General features: G+C 38.0%; 1 protein-coding gene across 1 annotated transcript in view; it reads right to left on the reverse strand.

Annotated features, from left to right (window-relative positions):
* Window positions 1–21,082, reverse strand: part of snd1 (staphylococcal nuclease and tudor domain containing 1) — a 179,220-nt gene that overhangs the window by 140,679 nt on the left and 17,459 nt on the right. The window contains exons 10-11 of the mRNA XM_081362702.1: window positions 16,158–16,262; window positions 2,595–2,696 (exon numbers count right to left, since the gene is read on the reverse strand). Of these exons, the coding sequence (XP_081218828.1) occupies window positions 2,595–2,696; window positions 16,158–16,262 (207 nt within the window). The remainder of the gene's footprint in view (window positions 1–2,594; window positions 2,697–16,157; window positions 16,263–21,082) is intronic.

A 21,082-nucleotide genomic window follows, 5' to 3' on the forward strand; every position in this document is an offset into this window, starting at 1 on the left:
CAGGGGAGATGCTAAAACATGGCATGTCTCAGTACAAGGCCTCATTCTCGCACCACATTGTGTCCTAGCAACAACTAAAGAAAGCTGACAAGAGCCTGATTGCATTTTATTTAAAAATTCATTGCTGTAACCACCATCAACCTGATATTCACAATACTGGTCGATCAACATGCGTTTCAATGACCTCTGCTTTAACTATTGCAAATGTTACATCCCAATACTGAATATCTGGTTACAACCTCAATCTAATCAAAACATTTTTTTTTAAAAAAAGCAGGAATATTTCCTTTCCTGAAATATTTAGATGCTACTTTTGACTGAAGATTGAAGATGATTAATTCCATACACTACTAATTTAAGTCAAAGCACTTCTGTGACACTTAAGCCAAAATTGAATGATTACCACACTCCTGTCTTCTTGAGCTGGATAACTTCTGAATGAATTCATAAATATGCAAACAGGCATATCTTATCACACAGTGTGTTGTATAAATCCAACTATCTGTTACCGCTGAGTGCATACACGGGAAATGCAAAACTCTGATCTGAGGCAAAACTCGCTGCTTTCCATTTTCCCTCTCTAGTGTCAGAATATTTGAATGATTCCAGGTCAGTGAACCAGACTTCTGTAAAAAGAAGAGGCAATAAAATATTGGTTTCTAGGAGCCTTACGATCATACAAGGGCAATATGAAGCTGCATAGTAATCCACACTTTTGGTGATCATTTATGAGAAAATGTCTGCGTGTGAGGAAATGTGCATTCATATTTCTTTGGTGTTAAATCAAGTGGGCAGGCAGGGCTTTTCGTTATTATGCACATAAACACTGAATTGTCTGGGTGAGAAAAGTCATGAATAGACAATAATGTGCAGCTACACAATCTGTCTATCATACTTTAATGAGTCCCAATATGACAGAATTTTCAGAACATCACTCACCAGTGTATACCCTGCTGTCCCAATTAAAACTGCAACTATTGACACAAAGTATCTCTGTTTGCTATGAGTGACAGATGGAATCAATTCATGTTTACTTTAAAATATATTTTTTTAAATCACCCCATGTACTTAAAGTGATAGTTCACCCAAAAATGAAAATGATCACATTAATTACTTACCCTCATATCGTTCATCTTCGGAACACAAATAAAGATTTTTTTTTTTAATAAAATTAACTTCACTGGTTCTTTCGGAAGCTCAAACGAGCTCCGTAACACATGAGAATGAACTTCATGCACGTCAAGCGAACATGCTTCCGTTTATCACAAATGAAGCCTAAATTCAATCTGTTCATCATACAAAGCGATCGAGTCTCTTCAGAAAATGTTGGACTAAACTGCTCAATCCATATGGATTATTTTTACGATCTCTTTATGAACTTTCTGAAGCATTAATGTGGTAGTTGCTTAGCTGTCAATGGAGGGACAGAAAGCTCTCAAATTTCATCAAAAAAATCTTAATTTCTGTTACGAAGATGAACGAAAGTCTTACGGGTTTGGAACGACATGAGGGTGAAGGTGACAGAACTTTTATTTTTGGGCGAACTATCCCTTTAATACAGATTCCTGCTTTCTGTGAGTGATTCATTCATGCATGGTAATCCAGTGATTACAGTGAAGATTCCAGTGATAACATGTCAATTGATAATTGCACATTTTTCTATAATTTAGCGCAAATAATCATACCCATCATTAAAGTTAATATTAAAGTTATCCTTATTAAAGTACACTAAAGCTACAAAAGTTATTCAGTCAAGAGAAGTGTGATTTTTCTCTTAGTCTTGTTCTTTGATTAACATTGAGACTGACAGAAACAGGTTTATTAGGCTGCTGTCACTTTAAGACCTGACATTCATAACACTGATCTGACATCCTATTTTCTACTCTTTACATTAATTTAACACTAAGTCATTTACGACTCTGCTTACGAGGATACTCGATTATTTTACATAATTGTGTTTTTGTCCATTCAAGAATATATATTTTTAACACGTTAAATGGAAAAAATGAAAACGCAAAATTTTCGTACATTTTCACAGCCCTAATATAATTTCCTTATATCTATATATCTTGAATTAAAATGTAATAACTTGCTCCACCTTAGAAACAACTTTCCTTTTCTAGCTGAGGCCCCTTTAATTTTTCAACCCATCCCCGTCAAACATCTGTCATATAGAGAATTTTTTATTATCCAATTAATTTATAATGGGTACATTTTTCTTTATCCTTTGGGACATGATAAAGATCTAATAAATACAAATACTGATAGAATATTGTGGATAATAAGTATTGCAAACATACTGTATGACTGCAACAGCCCTAGTGTGCACATATTTGTGTATAAATACATGAACAGTTCACGTCAATGTCCTGTGCTTTGCCATTCTTTGTTTTCCTCAAATATAAATAATTTGTGGTTCTATGAATAAAGTCGATATGTTCAAGGTCTGTTTGGTGAATGTGCTTAGTAACTCCAAACAGAATACAGAAACTCAGAAAGCAAACAACTCCACTTCCATATGCAATGGACAGAAAAACACATGGAAGAAAACTTTTATACAGAAACAATCGTAAGGCAGAATGTCACAGTCTCACCTTCTTGCCAATGAGCTTCTTTCTCAAGAATTCCCGTGCCTCAAACATGTAAGGAATGTCGTAGAGTGGACGGAAACGCTTGTCTTTGTCCTTGTTCTTCTCCTGTAGAATCAGATAGAATAGGCAAAAAGAGAGAGAAAGACAGACAGACAGAGAAAAGTCAATATCACAAATGAAAAATAGCCTTCATCCCAAACAGGCACAACATTTAATCACTTGCTGAGAGTCTCGTATGACTTCCTTTCAAAACTGAGCTTCCTGTCTTCATCCCCTTCTCCATCTCTTTCCAATTTGATCATTTTCTTAATACCCAATATCCTTACTTTTCCCACACAGCCATGCTAATGTGTCAGGACTGGTAGATGACACGTCTCATTGTCTAGATCTCTTGGTGTGCCAGGCATGTGACTACACAAGCTATACGAGATCCTCTCACTGCCACACACATTGATATACTAGAAATAGAACCTCATTTACATTTTTCATAAGAAAGAGAAAAAAGGCTGTTATTTTCCCAGAGAAACGCAAAAAAAAAACAAAAAAAAAACAACAACTCTCAATATGCTCAATATTTGATCCGGTTTCGCAGCTGAGGCCATGAAAGTATGAATTAACACACAAAATGCAGAGCCACTCTGCGTAAAATAGGAAAAAGGTTATTTTGGTGTTGTGGAAAGGAACACTTAACAAATGGCTGCATCTTTTTTTAAAGGCACAATATGTATTTTTTTTGCTTTAAAAATATAAAAAATATAAATATATAAAATCTATGTCATATATTTTTTAAAGATGTGTATTTACATTATCCCGACAGTTCCAATTAACTTCTAAATCCAGAGAAATTAATATTTTAATTCGAAGACACGGACCGTGTCTTTATTTCCATTTTGTCGCAGTCAATGGCGTCATATCCGCGTTGTCCCTGGTTTCCGCCTATGGTTTCCGCTCGTACTGCCATGGTAACCAGAGCTATGAGCAGAGCCCTCTGATTAACCAAAGCGACAGACGCAGACAACTGTGGAGTTCGCAATGTCTATCTGCACGCTGTTGTTGTTTCGTTCAAACATTATGGACCATGGCAAGCAGACTTTGGATAAAAAAAAAAGGAGAACTAAAACGAGAATCAATATCAGCGCGGTGTTTTCGAGATGCCGAGAGCTCCCATAGACAGTAAATAAACAAGAGCTCCACGTCCGAGACTTCGACCGCTTCTACATGTACTTTATTAAACAGGTGAGCACATTTACATAAAACTAATCAATGTTATATAGTTCAACAATGATAAAATGTTAGAATATGATCTGTATGTTATTCTAATGTTGATCTAGCTTACTGCTAGTCTCAAACAGACAAACTAACACATACATTTCAACACACTCAAATGCAGTTTAGTGTGCTAGTGTAATGTTAGACCAAGTGAAACAGCGCTGCGTTACCTCACAAGTTTAATTTGTCTAATAAACTGACCTGTGAGTAGTAATTCTGCTCTTGCGTGTAGTTCGGTAGAATGAAATGTCCATATTCCTTTTATATCCGCGGGACTCGCGTCGCGTGTGGAGCTGATTGCTGTCTCTTAGCAATCCCGAACTGCTTCATATCACAGTCATAAACATTATTAGATTGGTCGGCTTGACGTTGACGACAACATCCATAATTCTTAGCAAATGTTGCGTCATCAAACTACGCCTTTGTTATTGTAAAGAGGTTAGCGACCCCTAGTGGAGAAAAATTCTATACTGTGGCTTTAATGAATCAGTAGGTCCAGTTAACAAAGCCAGTCTGCTTCGCTCATGATTTGGACTGATTTAGTTCAGTTCAGACCCACTCTACCTAAAGTAGAAAAAATAAGTTGTTTGTTTTATGTTATAGAAAAGAACGCTGAGCAAATCACTCTTTTCAATGAATCAGTAGATCCAGTTAATAAAACCAGTTTGATTTGTTCATGTTTTGGACTGAATCGGTTCTCAAGTTGAAATGACTGATTCAATGATCAACTGTTGTTAACAGCCTATTTTAGAGAAAAGTTTTTAGGGAATAAAGACTTTTTTTTTTGGCCAAACAAACTATTGCATTACTTTGAAATACCTGAAATAAAGTGCACAAGTTGTTTGGGCCACTTTTATGGGTTTTAAAACCCTTAGGAAAGCTCTGCTTCCAATTCATTGTAACTGTATGGAAAAAAGAAACCAGTAGATTAAACAAAATATCTCCTTTTATGTTTCAAGAAACTTAGTGAGACAGAACGACAAGAGTAAGCTAGTTTTATTTTTCAGTGAACTATCCCTTTAAGAATCATATGCCTATTTTGCTCTACAGCTACAGAATTTTTTGGAATTGGCTCATTCCGGGCAACAACCTGCTTGAAGGAAAAACATAAGCAAGAGCAGAAATAAACTAGAGAGACTTCTAACAACACAGTCAGGATGAGGCGTAGCTTGTGGGAAAGAAGGGAGAGATCGGACTGTTAACCTCAAGGACCAAATCTTACGGCGAATAAAAGCATATTGACTTTAAAAAGCATAAATCTCCAAAATGTTTAAATCCTCACGCTCTGATTCCAGCGAACATTTATCTGTGCAGCAAATAACTCACCTAAAACCACATCATCTGCACCCACGTGGTCTGATATTTGGTATAAAATAAAACCGTATCGACCACCCACTTTCTGTGCTTAATGTGCAGAGACATCTTTCAGGACGGCTAAAGAACTGTGCCGATGGAATATAATACAGACAGAAACCCCTGACGGTGAAAGAGAGGACAACCCGTTTTGAGCCCGCCTATAAATATCCACGGCAATTCCTTTCCCCCCCGAGCAAGAAAAGCAGAGGGAGGCCATGCAGTCTTGTGTTAGAGTGCGTGTGTTTTTGTGTAAGTGTTGGTAGGAGCGAGCATTCGGGGTTTTGCTAGTTGATCATGAATGTCAGCAAGCATGTTACATTCACAAATACAGCAATCTGTGCATTTGTTTTGAATATGATTTCAATACGGGTAAATGTACTTGGAGCTGTAACATGCAAGTGCCATATGTCACTGATTAAAAAAACTCAGTCTTAAACAATGAACATATTCAATATTTTCATCTCATTATGTCCACGAGGCAGCTGTAACAGTGCTGAATAGCAAAATCAGTGTCGATTGTCAAGATAAAAAGTCTTTGTCATTGTATTGAGCAACTCAAGTGTGTTCTGTGAAGACACGGAAGGCTGGTTACTGAACCGTGCGAGGAGAAATGAGGATTTCTTCGCCTGGCTGACATGCTGATTTTTTCCTGTCACTGGCTGCTAAAAATGACGGTTTGGCTGCATGCAGTGAGAACGATTTCAGTCTGCAAAGGCTAACAGGACAGAATAAGACCTGTGCAACCATCAGTCAAGTACGATAAGCAAACCAATCATGCGTTGCTACATTAAGGAAAACTGACAAACTAGTACCACACTTAAAGGTGCAGTGTGCGATCTCCAAAAATCGCTGTATAACACTGTTGATATTTGAAATCAACCCAAACAACACACCGCTCTCTTCTCTTGAAGCCTCAATGAAGAGAGGGGTGTGTTGTTTGGCTCTAGAGATTAGGGGAGTGAGGTTTACCTGCACAGCTCTCACTAGCTGGTATCCGTTACACACGCATTGCAAGAGTAGGTCTCTATTTACCGTAGCAGAAGCGAAGCAAAATAATGCTTCACACGGTACACAAGAGTAAATAGACTCAAAACTGTTCTGTTATTATAGCTAGCATTACAACATCAGCATTTATGTGAAACCGTAAAAATCAATGTTACTCAATGTTAGTTAACTGAAATGGAATTTTCATTTACTTGCCCTAATGTTTAAAATCAGTATGATTTTCTTAGAGGGTCTTTTTTTCAAAACGTGGACCGGTGCTGTTGATCTATAAAAATAGTTCCATATCTATATTACATCTCTGCACAAAGTTAAGTCTGACCATCTTCTCTCCAGAACCAGTAACATAAAATTAAAAATGACAAAAATCATTGACAAATCTTGACCTGAACATGTGTAATTGAAGCATTGAAGTGGTTTTAAAATATAGGCCCTACCTTTCAAAATAAGAAAGTCTCTTAAAGTGTCAGATTTAGACTTCGTTTAGGATGTAAAACGTCTTATGGTACCATAATGAAAAAAAATTGTATTTATGAATTACCGTTTCAGGTCATTCATTATTAAAAAAAAACGTCTTAATATAATTTTAATATCATACTTGTTATTGACCCTAGCACTATTTCAGTAGATCTAAGAGAGGCTTGTCATGCAATACATCTTAGCCCCTGATGTTTAAATCACACACACCTCTCTCACATACAAAGGTTTCTTTGTCTCGCACCTATACGCACCACTCACATTTTCATTCCTGATTCTCTCTCTTTTTCTCATTAGCCAATCTCATTATCTTCAGGTGATAAATGGCCCAAGGACTCTGAAGCAGAGAGAGAGTGAGTGAGTGAAGAGCTCTCTCCACCGTCAGGGAACAACCAATCACACCCTCAACAAATACAGTGGTGCAGGGCTGACGTATTTTTGTAGGCCAAAACCCAAAAACGAGTGAGCATTTAAGCACTTCCAGTTAGTCAATTTTTTTTTTTTTTTATGGGTTTTTGGTTGAATGCTTGAAATATAATATACAATATAAAATACATCTGTAATACACTCTTGTGATTTTTAAAAGCTTTCATTTGTCTTTTAAAGGCAGTTGCTAACAATTGGCTAAATGGGACTACAGAGGTTGTTGAGGACATAAAACGTCATTAGTTGAACGTGTAAACTAAATTTTCTCACTAGTCTGCTTACAGACTGGTACGTCAATAGCATAACTGAAGTGAAAACCTTTCAGCCTCTCACATAAGTGCATAAGTCACACACGGCAGTCAGAATTGGCGTATTATGACCCTCAGCATCAGTCACGGAAATCGCAATGAGCAATTTAAACTCATGCAGCTGCATCAGAGATGCCTTAGAAAAATAATCAACATTTAAGACTGAAATTACATTGCCCTCTTAAAATAAATCATCAGTGACGAACAACAGTGACGCATGGAGAAACAGAAGGATAAAAAAAAGAAAGGGAGGACAGAGAAAGAGGAAAAGAGACACAAAAAGGGGAGAACTAACAATTGAGATGATCTTATATTTGCACAAATAAATTATACATTGTCAATTAAATTGTTAAAAATTCAAAATGCAAATATAAAAAATAAATTCTAACCCCAAATTCTAAAACTTTTGAACGGTAGCATTCATTTGATCAAAAATGCAGTCAAGACAGTAATATTGTGAAATATTATCATTTATAAAAATAACTGATTTCTAAATGTAATACGTTTTAAAATGTAATGTATTCCTGTGATGACATTAATTTTTCAAGTTAGAAATCAGAAACCATTCTAATTTGACTTTTTTCAGGAATCTTTGATGAATACAAAGTTCAAAAGAACAGGTTATAGTATTTATTTATTTATTCATTTATTTATTTATTATGTTTAAAGGTGCGTGGTACTTCATGTCTGACCTTGGGCACCCATGTGAGTTGTATTGAACCCAGAACATTCCATTACAAAAAAATTATAATTTTATTTTACAACATCCATGGGTCATTACTCTCAAATGATTGGAAGGAAGTTCAATAGAATTCCAAGAGTCAAGCGATCCTGAGGCAAAGCAGACTCGTCTGCAAGAAAGCGCCTAACCAACCATGTGTAAGATGACCCATGGAGCCATACAGTGACCTTAGACACAGGCCACAGGACACACATACACACACAAACAAACAAACACATGCCTTCAACATGCAGGCACAGCAGATACACACACACTATGAAAAGACACAACGTGGCATTCAAACACACACACTCAGAGCACAAACACACTGTGACAGCAAATGACACGGAAGAGTCATTCAATGACCGATACAATGTATATTGCTATTTCTGCAGAGAAGACAGGGGTATGGCGGCTTCGGCTTTAAACCCAGATGTCAACATTTTCCCTGCAGTCCCCTAACACACACATACAGTGGGAGTGAGGATGACTCATTGAGCTGCTCTGACATAACTCCTCCCCCTCCACATCCTTGTGAGTGCTCCTAAAACGGCTGACACCACCACGCAGCTGGAAATAGCTCGCCATGGCGCAAAAAATAAGCCTCCATCTGGCCAAGAGAGGAAGGGGGAAATGAACGAGGAAAAGAAATTAGGCAAGGCACATGAAGTCACATTTCTCTCAAAGAGATAGTTCACCCAGTCGAACATGTCGCGATGACGACAATGCCGAAACGCCATGTGTTCAGTGCAGTAACCAAATGACGTATTTTTTTTATGCAAATATTAGTGCAAAAAAAAAGGAGTGGGCAACACGACCAAAGTCTTACTTCATGATATGAGAAACTATTTCATGATAACGATATATGACAAGATTATTCTTATTTTTAATAAGAAAAACTAAGAAGCCAATCACAAACAATAGGAAAAATGAAATTCACCATTAAATCAAAATGAACAATTCTTATATTTATATGGAATATTGCAGTGCTTATTATAGGCTAAATGATTTATCTGTGCATATTTCTTAGAAATTCATGTGCCTTTGTAAAATGTAATCAAAATAACTTCCTGTAATTAGACTGCTGTCACTTTAAGAACTAATGCATGGATCTAATACACTAAATTATTTTTGTAGTCACAATTTATATTAAGTGTATTTAACTACCATGTACATACATCAAATAAATATGTACTTATTGTATTCATGTATTGCAAAACATTTTTGCTACTATTGAGATGGGATACAGGTAAGGTTAGGGGAAGGTTTGGTGGTACGGTTTAAGAGTGGGTTAAAAGGTAAGGGAAGGATCAACAGTGTAATTATAGATGTATTAACAGAAATTAATTACAGATATAATTGCATTACAATGCAAGTACAATGCAAAAACATGCATGCATTGAAGTGCACTGTATCAAATGATATTTAGCTGCTTATTCCACTTAAATGTTTTTAATCATGCATGTCCCAGACTTTATTTTCTCATTCAAGCATGTTTCGTTATTACTCTGAAGTGCCAATAACTTGAGCTAGTACTGTGCTACATGGATATATTTGCATACCAATGTATAAATGATATAACCAAATTTCTAACGATAGACATTATATAAAATCACACTACCCAACCCAAGTGAAAATTACTTACATTTCCACAAAGCTAAGGTAGTATAACTTCAGAATACAATCTAGCAAAATACAACGAGGAAACTTTTTGGTGTGTGTTTTTTCCTCCTTGTTGGATAGACAGGATCAATTTAAACTGCAGTTTTATGAAAAAGGGTGCTCAAATTCTCTAAAATTATACTTCAGCTTGCTGAAGAGATGCTCAGCTACTCTTCTATGGCGGGCCATATCTGTGGCGATGCGTGTTGCAGTAGTATCTGGCTACTGGGAGCCATTATAACACGCTCTCGCATGTTTATTTTTTACCATTTTGGAAGGAGTAAAATTTACATATGTGACTTTAACAACCAGACACATTTTGTCCAGTTTCATCTGGAATGTTGGTATTCTGCTCCTAAATGGTCTATAGCAGGGATCAGCAACTCCGGTCCTGGAGGGCCACTGTCCTGCAGAGTTTAGCTCCAACCCTAATTAAACACACCTGAACAAGGCAATCAGTGTTTTCAGGATTACTAGATAGATACAGGCAGGTGAGTTTTTATCAGGGCTGAAGCTAAACTCTGCAGGACAGTGGCCCTCCAGGACCGGAGTTGCTGATCCCTGGTCTATAGGATCATTCAGTCAATAACAATAATAATAATAATAGCAATTACGTAGCCACAGGAAGGAAAAAAAGGGGGTCCCAACATTAAGTGACAAGAGCGAGAAAGAGAGAGAGAGAAACACTGGGCAGCAGCTGTCAGAGTTCATCTTTGTGTTGGTCAACACATCTGGCCCTAAATCCCCCCAAAGTCCTCACAGCAAGAAAGAGAGAGAGAGAGAGAGAGAGAGAGAGAGAGAGAGAGAGAGAGAGAGAGAGAGAGAGAGAGAGAGAGAGAGAGAGAGAGAGAGAGAGAGAGAGAGAGAGAGAGAGAGAGAGAGAGAGAGAGAGAGAGAGAGAGAGAGAGAGAGAGAGAGAGAGAGAGAGAGAGAGAGAGAGAGAGAGAGAGAGAGAGAGAGAGAGAGAGAGAGAGAGAGAGAGAGAGAGAGAGAGAGAGAGAGAGAGAGAGAGAGAGAGAGCAGTACAGACAAATACACACAGATCCCCGGGCTGGCCTGAGGTCAGATTTGTCTCTTTGAGGAAGTGTTTGTACGGCATGACGCGGGGACAACAGTTTTATGCCCTGCATTGAACTGAGGAAGAGACAGTGTTTAAAAATCAGGACAAAAGAGAGCGTGAGAAACAGATGGCTAAAAAGAAGATAGAACTGTCACACCATGACACCAGACGTGATGCGATAAAGGGACAAGCAATAATAGCTCTTTATGTTAATGAGAGTTTTTGTCCTAAGCAACCAGACATTTTGTCAGTTACTTGGTTTCTATTTATGCAGCATTGGCTGGGTGGCCCTGAGTATATTGTATAGTACACATGAAATATGTTCCTATTGGCCGTTAGGAGCCTACACACTAGAGGAAGCTTTGACGTAGGCTTTGAAGGATGAGAATGTGCAAGAGCCGGGGCAATTTTGAAACCGAGCGGGAATACTGTGAACTGAAAATGTAGATGGACAAATGGACCTGGACTTTTGTTTACAGTTGGCAGCATCACTTTAGCAAACCCTTGCATTTGTCCTCTATATCCTTGAGATGCATGAATTTGCATTTTTCTGCTTCTTAACATTTCTACGACATGGCGTAGAGAATAAAACAGGCAAAGATTTCACAAAATTAACATAGAACGGCTAACATTATGAACTATAGGTGCCATCACATTTAAGAGTCCTTCGATAGGAATCTGGACAATGAGAGCGGAAACGTTCCCACAGCTTTTGCCCATGTTTAAGTTGGTCATGCGAATTCACTGAAAAGCTGCTTGGTTTGAAAGTGACTTCTGTTGCTTCTACGTTACTACACTATTGACAGTGGACTTTTTTTAGCCTGCGAAAATGTGATCACACCCTTAAGGGTGCATGTAATGTGACATCACCACTTAACTGTATACAATCATGTTGTGAACCGTCAAACTCTAAAATTTGCCTCTGATTGTGAGCGAGAAGCACACGAAGTGCTGATAATTTGCATGTGCACAAACAGAAAGCCATTACCGAGAGCCATTCTGATAAACGCAATTAAAAGAGTAACTGATAAAAAATGACTGCAGCTGTTCTGAAACCATTGTACAGCTGTTGTTCGAACATACGCAGTTTAAATTAATTACGATACCAATTTAAAAGTTGTCGTGTGCTAAACTATTGGAGACTTGCAAGCCAAAATTGATTAGATTGATGAAAAGATTACCAGAGATCTCGTTAGTTAAGTAACATCATGTCAAGGTTAATGTATCATTAGATTAGGAAGGAAAAATATAGGTGCCTGTCCCTTTTAGACTGCAAAGGAACAGATCTTGAACGACTATCGACATTTGCAGAGGGTCATCATGTTAAATGAAGTGAATAAAAACAAAACATGAGCATTACCAATTTCTCTAACTCTAGAATTTCTCTAGGATGATTCCTCAAAACACTACATTATTTTGTAGAATGCAACAAAAACAATCATAACCTGATTTCCATCAGGTCCCTTAGAACCAAGGCTACAGAAGAGATGCTAGTAATGAAGTTCAATTGTTTGGTACACAACATGTTTGAGTTTCTCCCAACTGACTTTTATTTAGACCATAGAAGTAAAGGGTCAAAGGTCAGATTTACCATGCAAGCACCGTTATTGATGAACACATTCAAGGGCAGCATGACCACAATGACTCTAATGCTTTAGAGGAACAACTTTGCATCTCTCTCTCTCTCTCTCTCTGTAAATAAAAGGGGGGGGGACTTTCCAGATTATACATAAATATATCACAATAAATATAAAAAAAAATGAAAAAAAATAGTCTAGAGAGTAGTTTAAAAGGAAAAGAGGGTTCAGCCCTTGTCCCTCATATGACGGCAGGAAGACACATACTGCGCTGCCAGGTGAATACATTCTTCTTTCTATTCCAAAATATAAGACAGTTTGTTCATGAGGCTCGCTTGTTGGAAATGAGGTAAAATCTGTGCTATTTGTGTGAAATAAGTGTCTGATGTTTTTATACTTGCTGCACTCAGTGAGGAGGTGCAGCTCGTCCTCTACGACTCCATCAGAGCAGTGTGAACACAGGTCTCTCTCTCTCTCTCTCTCTCTCGAACATCTGGTGCAGAGATGCACTACAGAAGATACAGTCAATAGACTGAACAGGAGTGCGGGTTTCAAAAGAGGAAGTACCTCCAGCACATCAATACCTTTACAACATGGCTGTGCAGGAAAACCGCTACCGTCGCAGACAGGATAAAAGGGAGAAGGCAACATCCGAATCCTTTCTACCAAGATGCCTTTATCTGGAAGGTTTTTAAAGGATAAAATGTACCCTCACCTGCCTATGGGAAAACCTGCACCTAATTGAGAAGTGCATTTACATTAGGGCTGCCCCCGACTATAAAGATTTTTTTCTAGTCGACTAGTAGTTGTTCATTTAAGCCATTAGTCAACTAATCGCAGATTCATATTAAATTTAATTACTTAAATATATACAGAGGAGAATACTAATCCATAATGAGCATTTAATATATAGCTATAGGCGTAATATAGCCTATTCCGCTACCAAGCGCATACATAAAGCTTGGTAAAAGTGATTAGCAATGTGTTGAAAAAAATTAGGGCTATGCAATTCATCGTATTTTGATTTCAGCTCCCAACGATTATGAAAACAGGATAATTGAGGTCAAGTGCTTATTGTGCCGCTGCCACTTTCAGTGCACTTTCGTTCCTCCTTGAGCCAAACTTAACATCCAAATCAGCCGAAGTGAGCGAGTGTTGTAAAATGCAATCTAATATTGCTAAAGCTTCATATCAAACAGTTATTTTAAAGTGTATTAAGCCGCGAAAGAGACGCTGTTCCAGGCTGTCTCCTGTGCGCACACTCCAAGGCGGGGTATACTATGGGCTTCAGATTCGCGCCTAAACGGTCAAATAGCCTGAACACAAATATGTCGAAATGCCGTTTTGGTAAGCATCCTCGTAAACACAGTAAACATTAGTTTTTGCTGAAGTATCAATAATTGTGAAATTTCACTGACATTTAAAATTACTCACATCATGAAATAATTGTTAATGATAATATTTGGGGCAGTTGTGGCCTAATAGATAGAGTCGGACTTGTAACCCGAAGCTTGTGGGTTCGAGTCTTAGTACCGGCAGGAAATGTAGGTGGGGGAATGAATGAACGAACAGGACAAACACTCTTCTATTAACATTTTGGTCGACTAAACCTCTTCTGGCCGACTATTAGGGGGCAGCCCAAATTTATATCCATTTAAAAGTAAAAAAAATACATAATTTATAACTTGAAATAAGCAGTATAGTCACTACATATGTGCTTAAACATCTCTAAAGCTTACATTAATTTAGTTTTATAATCATTCGATAGATGTTATGGCATTGTGGTAGCTGGTCTGAAACTAGTTTTGTTAAGAGACACAAAATGCTGCTTAGTCACGACTATCTGTGAAGTGAGGCAGATGCCATAGGTGTCAGACAGACAAGCATGCAACCAAACACTGCCGGTTGGTCACCATGGTATTATGATAATTACATCATGCTGCTTAATACACTAGCTCACGACCATCTGATCTACCTTCCGCAGACCGAAAAGACAGGAATTAAACCGGATTTACATTTTCTGAGGGAAAAATAAGTGGTGCTTTGTCCGTGCCAAACTCGCCATGATGCATGAGTGCTGTGGATACTTGCCAGGTCATTGTTATGCAGTTGTTTAGTCAGGGGTTTGATAACATCTCTAACCTTAAAGGGATAGTTCAAAATTTTACACAAACTCATGGTGTTCCAAACCCCTAAAACTAACATTCATCTTCAAACCCCCTTCAACTTCAAGATATTTTGAAGCAAGTGGTTTGGTTACCATTGAAAAAAATAGACATTTCTCAAAATATCAGTGCATGTTCCACAGAAGAAAGTCATACAGGTTTAGAACATCATGTAAATCACAATTAAATTTTTAGGTGAACTATCCCTTTACGTCCGACAATAGTAATTTTTACCTTACCAAACACATTTAAAGAGATTATAAAAGCAGAAATGCTGAAAACTGAAAGCAATGAAATGGCCCTAACATCACCTCATTAAAATGGTTGACAGAAGATACTATAAATCCAAAAGATCAATTTCTGAATCGGTCTAAATCAAGCTTCCAGGTTTCTCTTTCAAGAAAAATGTACTTGTAAAAATATTACAAACCCTAAAGAAATCCATTTTTAAAAGCTCTCTGGTTCGTCTCATGCCTCCGAAGCACGTATGAGATCTAAATACATCCGTAATCTTTATTGTTTTGTAATCATCTCTGATCTGATTAACGCCATCTTTAAGCTGCCAGGATAGAAACACGCTGTGATCCGAAAGCTCGCAGTCGCGTATCCATAGATACAGACCCACAGCTCCGCATTCCAGCGCTCCGTTTACATGTGCATGACAAATTGCGACTCTCTGAAAACCTCCTTTAAAAATAATCACAAACTTCATTAAAGATTTCAAACATATTGCTACATCAATCAAAAGCACAAGAGCCCAAAACAAAAATGCTCATGCAACGGTAGTGCGAAAGTCCTCCCTAATAAACTACATGTCTTAATTTGCTAAATCAAAACCAAAGCTTTTTTTTTTTATCAACATGCTGAATCATCGTGTCTTATTACAGGAGGTCAGGGGTCAGGAAGAGAGCGGCTAATTGCAGCGAGATTTTCACACTCCAATTTAAACCACTTTTAGTTGAAAATATAGCTTGCTGATACGCACACACTTAGCCTAGCAAAGCACCCATTACACAACTCTCATTAACAGCCTTATTTGTGCGTGAATAAGAAACAGACAAGCACATTTCTGAGCGTGTGATGACCACAAAAATGTGTGCGCATATGCAGCCCCGCGAAAATGATGCTTCCATATTAATTTGTTAACATCTAGCGAATCAAAAGTGAGTATTTGAGAATTGCATTGGATTGAGAGGACGCGTATGACATTAATAGATGAGGAAGAGAGATTCGGAGAGAGCGTGTGCTCATTATGGGAGTAGATCTATAGGGCTTTTGGCTGCAGTGCAGCACTGGTGTGTCAGAGCGAGTGGAGGGGAGGAGGGCCGGTGGGCTTCTGTCTCTCTAGCTCCCCCTGGTGTCCAGTAAAGACATTGGCTCTGAGATCTGAGTGTGAAAGATGCATGAAGAGAGGAGATCGGCGCTTTTAAGAAATGGAGGAGAGAGCGAAAACCATCACATCAGCACTTTGCTGGCACCCAGTGGATTCAGTAATGGCCTTAGTGACAGGGATATCCAAGGACAGACGTGCATTAACTCGTACCTCGCCTTCTAGCCTTGGGGGCCTGATGCTGGACAGGTGGATGGTCTTGCACTCCCCAGAGTTCAGCTTCACCACGATGGCATCTGCGTTCATGACTTGCATGACCTGTACAGAAGAGGGCAAAAAGAAAATTAAATAATGCAGAGAAAGAGAAATGAAGGTCAAGCTAGAAGCTACCAATGAAAATTCTGGCATAATTTACTTGCCGCAAGTTTGACATTGTTATTTTCAAGAACCAATGATGTTTGATACTACTGATGTTCAACCTCCACTATTAACCTCATATTTGACATTTTGTTGTCCATATTTGATGTTTTTATCCATTTTGAAGCACAACAGATATGGCTAACTATTTAAGGGACAAAAAAAACTGATTGAGAACACTGCGATTTTGGAACCAGAAGATGATGAGCAAAGTCGTGGTCACACAAGCACACATAAGTTTCCAGACACTGCAACAGTTGTAATGACGTCACACTCGGTTTGCTAAGCTGAACGGCCAATCAGAGCGCTTTCTCTCACCAGTGTGGTCAAAAAGCTACTAATAACTGACTATAGTACCAAAGTTTAAGAACACACTACAAAAACTGGGCCGAAACTAGCCCAACATTGGCTGACCATTGATTGGCTTGATGTGTAAACACCTTAAAAGCAACTGCTAGTCAAAACTAAAAAAGGCACATCTACAGCAATTAAAGCACTGCATTTGTAACATTTACCACCTTTTTCACACTCAAACTGCCTGCAGCTGTACATGTTCCCATTTTATTAATTTTTTCCCAGCCTGTTTATTTGTAAAATATTTGTCAGTCACCCTAACATTCAGGAGTGCTATCGAGAGAGCGCACGAGTAGGTGTAAAAAAGGACGAGAGGTGACGAGCAAGCTCCGCTCGGAGGACAGGAGAGACTCACTTGTTGCCAGAGAAACGTTACTGTACTCCACCACGAGCCTTCTGCGGCACAAAAGCAAACAGCTGCAAACAAAACACTTCTCCCACACGGTTTTCAAAAGAACATCCCTCCTCTCTTTGATTCTCTCATCCTACCACCATTACTTCACCATTTCACTCACACAAGACAATGAAAGCGAGCCAATGGGGAACATAAAAGAGCTGAGAGAGAGAGAAAGAAGTGAAACGGTCCATTTTGTTTAAAGGAAAAGGGACAGGAAGAGGATTAAATCGAGCACTTAGAAGTGTGTTAGAGCACGTTTAGCAAAAGATCTACAAAAATAATAAAAAAATAATAATAAATTGCCCCAAAAAAAAGTGAGTGAAGCTTGAACACACTGAAGATGGCACCATGATGCTAGTGGGTCCATCCCAAAGAAGCCACAATGAATCAAAATAATAACAACAATTCAGAAAAATCACAATTGGACTATTTCCCCAGGTTAAAACTGGCATGTGCTACCTTTGACATCCAGGTTTTATGACAGAATCATGCTACATTACAGCTGAGAGGAAGCATGTGCAGGCTGCATCCAATCACATATGTGGACCATCCGCACAAGACGACAAATGTCACAGAAGCTCTGATGTTTAGAATCCCGTCCGAGTGTATCATATCCGATGTCATCTTATATGATCATCAACTCCAAGTTATTTAATAGAGGAGTCAGTGATGTGAAAGATGACGGGGTAATGGATCATATATAACCAGACCTGAACAAGCAGAGGAAATGCCTTCAAAAACATGCATTATCTGATCTGAGCAAATGAAGACAAAATTACAGTCTTCAGAGGGACGTGGAACAACAGGAAAGAAGAATGATATGAGCAGAATTACAGCACAGACTGATAGATCGTCAGGCTTTGAACTGAATCTTCAGAGTGGAAATTAAACGGATCACTTGCAGAAGCATTCGGCTCGGCAGTGATACAGCAGAGAATGTCAGTCTATGCATGTGCGCTGCTTATGTATTCCTAAGCACACTCAGTGCCAAATCAGCAAGGTCACCTGAGCAAATTAGTGGGGGGGTAGTAGTTGAGCAGAACTGGGAACAGTAAGGAGAACATTTTTTGCCGTTTCATTAGCAGTCACACATGCAAGGCACTTCACCGCAAGCTGCCAACAGAGATCTTCAGGGCAGATTCATGACTCACTCTGGTACTGCAGCCCACTGAACACGACAGGGAGCCACTGCCACCTACAGATCATTACTAGAACTACATCATGAGGAGTATGATGTTGTGCCCACCCAGTAAACATTAAATTTATATATATTCGGTACAAATGGTTTTTTTTTTTACGTATTCAGTGCTTTTCTGTACTGCATTTTGCCTATACTGCTCATTTATTTAACATCTTCAACCATCAAACAAATAAATAATTGTACTATAGTGATGATATAACATGGTAATGTCATGGTGCTTTTGATACATGGCATAGTAACATGACATAGTACTGAATGATTATCATATTAAACTAGTGTTCAAAAGTTTGGAGTCGGTAAGCTATTTCTGTTTTTGAAAGAAATATCTTATGCTGATCAAGGCAGTAAAACCGTAATATTGTAAAATATTACACTTTAAAATAACTTTTCTATTTTAATAAATACATTTTCTTTTCTTTTTTATCCTGTGATGGCAACGCTGAATTTTCAGCACCATTACTCCACTTTTCAGTCACATGATCCTTCAGAAATCATTCTGAAATAGGATTTGCTGCTCAAGAAACGTTTCTTATTAATGTTAAAAACCGTTCTGATGGTAAATGTTTTTTTTTAAACCGTGATACTCTGAGGATTCTTTGATGAATAGAAAGTGAAACAAAAAAGCATTTATTTGAAATAGAAATCTTTCGTAACATTAAAAAAGTATTTACTGTCAATTTTGATCAATTTAATGCATCCTCATACAAAACTATATATTTTACTGACCCCAAACTTTTGAACAATAGTGTATATACCATGCTATTTACAGTGAAGTTTTATTGTATGATTAAGTAACAATGGTAATACCAAGTAAAAAATTATATATGGTATTATTTTGGTAACATTTTTTTTTTTTTAATAAAAATACATATAGTTCAAGTTTACGGTTTACAATTAAATTAAAACAAAGCAACCTTAGCTGAAATGTAACAATTCTTCTAACAGAAAAATATAATTAAAATATTATTATTATTGGTGTTACTAATACTATTACTGTCATTATTAAACTTCCTAAAAATCATCTGAAGGCCAGGAAATGCAAGCCAATTATGTGCCAGGACACAGAAACAGCTTACAAATACTTGCCATTCTGCCTTTGTCAGTAGCTTTTTCTATTGAGTTTCTCTCTCTCACACACTCTCCTAAATACACACTCGTATACACATTTTCAAAGTATATCTTCCTCTGCCAGCTCAAAGAGATCTGAGGCAAGCTAAAGCTCATATAAATGTTTTATTCTTTACTTCTGGTATTTTCTGACTCAGGCAAAAACACACTTTTGTGTCTGCGGATTTTGAAACTAATTCTGTAAGCAGATTGCAGAGCAACACCTTTACATAACCAAAGGCCAAGCATGAATATTTTAAAGGTCTTGAAGTTCAGTGAAACAACCTTACTTTAAGGAGAACGAAGAAACTTTCTGCAAAAGCACAGTTGCTGACTTAGGAGAGAACAAACAGTGTCAACATATCAATTAAGCCCAGGCGGCAGCGGTTTAAACAAAGTTAACAAACCTTACTGATGTGGCAATATCAGTAACCGTACAAATTATTCTTTGATCTTAAAGTCAACACGAAACCACATTCACAGCCCATTTTACCAGCATAATGCGATGCATTTCCAAATGAAACAAAATATTCAAAAAAGGAGGAAAAGATTTGATTTTATCCATTGGGAATAGAGTGGTGCGGGAATGACGTCAGAACCCGAAAGTCTAATTCGCCACTGGTTCCTTCAAGATTTCCCTATGGTGTTTTAGAATTGTTTTTTTGTTTCATTTATGAGTAAAATAAAGCTTGTGGTAAACATAACTTGACAACACTTAGACATTTTGTTGCACTACACACCCCAAGATGTCTTATCTAGTAACTTGTTAGAAACTTACGTTTTCAAAAATTAACAAATGCTTCAAAATTCGCATTTTCGCTATGGTGTGTGTAATTTAAGTTGCAGAACAAAACGTCAAAGTAGAGTCAAATTTTGTTTACCGCAGGCTTTATTTTACACATAAATCGTAAAACCCCATAGGAAAATCTCGAAGGAACCAGCTGCGAATTAGTCTTCCGGGTTTCTAACATCATCCTTGCACCACTCGAATAAGATTGTGAGATGTGATCAGCAGCCTAAAAATAATATTGTTAGTTAACACTCATTTCAGAATCTTACCGACCTCAAACTTTTGCACAGAAAGAAAACAGGTCAATTTCATGTTCAATCTAGAGACTCTTTCAGACTCAACTGTTTTTCTAAAAGTCAAAACTTGAGAAAAGCAAATAACCCTTATAGTTATCATTATGCCTTTTTATCTTTCTTCAAGCATTCTGTTCCAGGGCCGCGAAAGCAGTTATTCAGCGGTAATTTAGCAGGGGAGCGCTGAAGACTGCAGCTGAACAGAACCGCTGAGACGGCCCAAGGCTGACTTTACAGAGTATGCAAAATGAAATGAAACACCTGAGACCTGAAAGGCCTGCCTCGCTGACAGACACAATAGAGAACAAGGCGTCAGGGAGATGAGTATGTCAACCGCACTCAGCACTTTAAGAGACGGCGGTGCTCAAATATTCTTCAGAAGCCTTGTAATAAAGGAGTTTGTAGAACAGAGAGTAGAGACGGTCATTTGTTATCATGTTGGGTCTCAGCTGGTGAAATGTCAAGCCTTGCTAGAGTGGAAGCGTCGACCTAAACTCTGCAGACTTCTCCTCATGTTATTTATAGACGTTCAAAGCAAAACAAGTCTAAGTCTAGAGATCAAGAGATTGGCTGGAGGGT

This window comes from Scardinius erythrophthalmus, assembly GCF_964197995.2.
Source record: "Scardinius erythrophthalmus genome assembly, chromosome: 4".
Taxonomy (NCBI): domain Eukaryota; kingdom Metazoa; phylum Chordata; class Actinopteri; order Cypriniformes; family Leuciscidae; genus Scardinius; species Scardinius erythrophthalmus.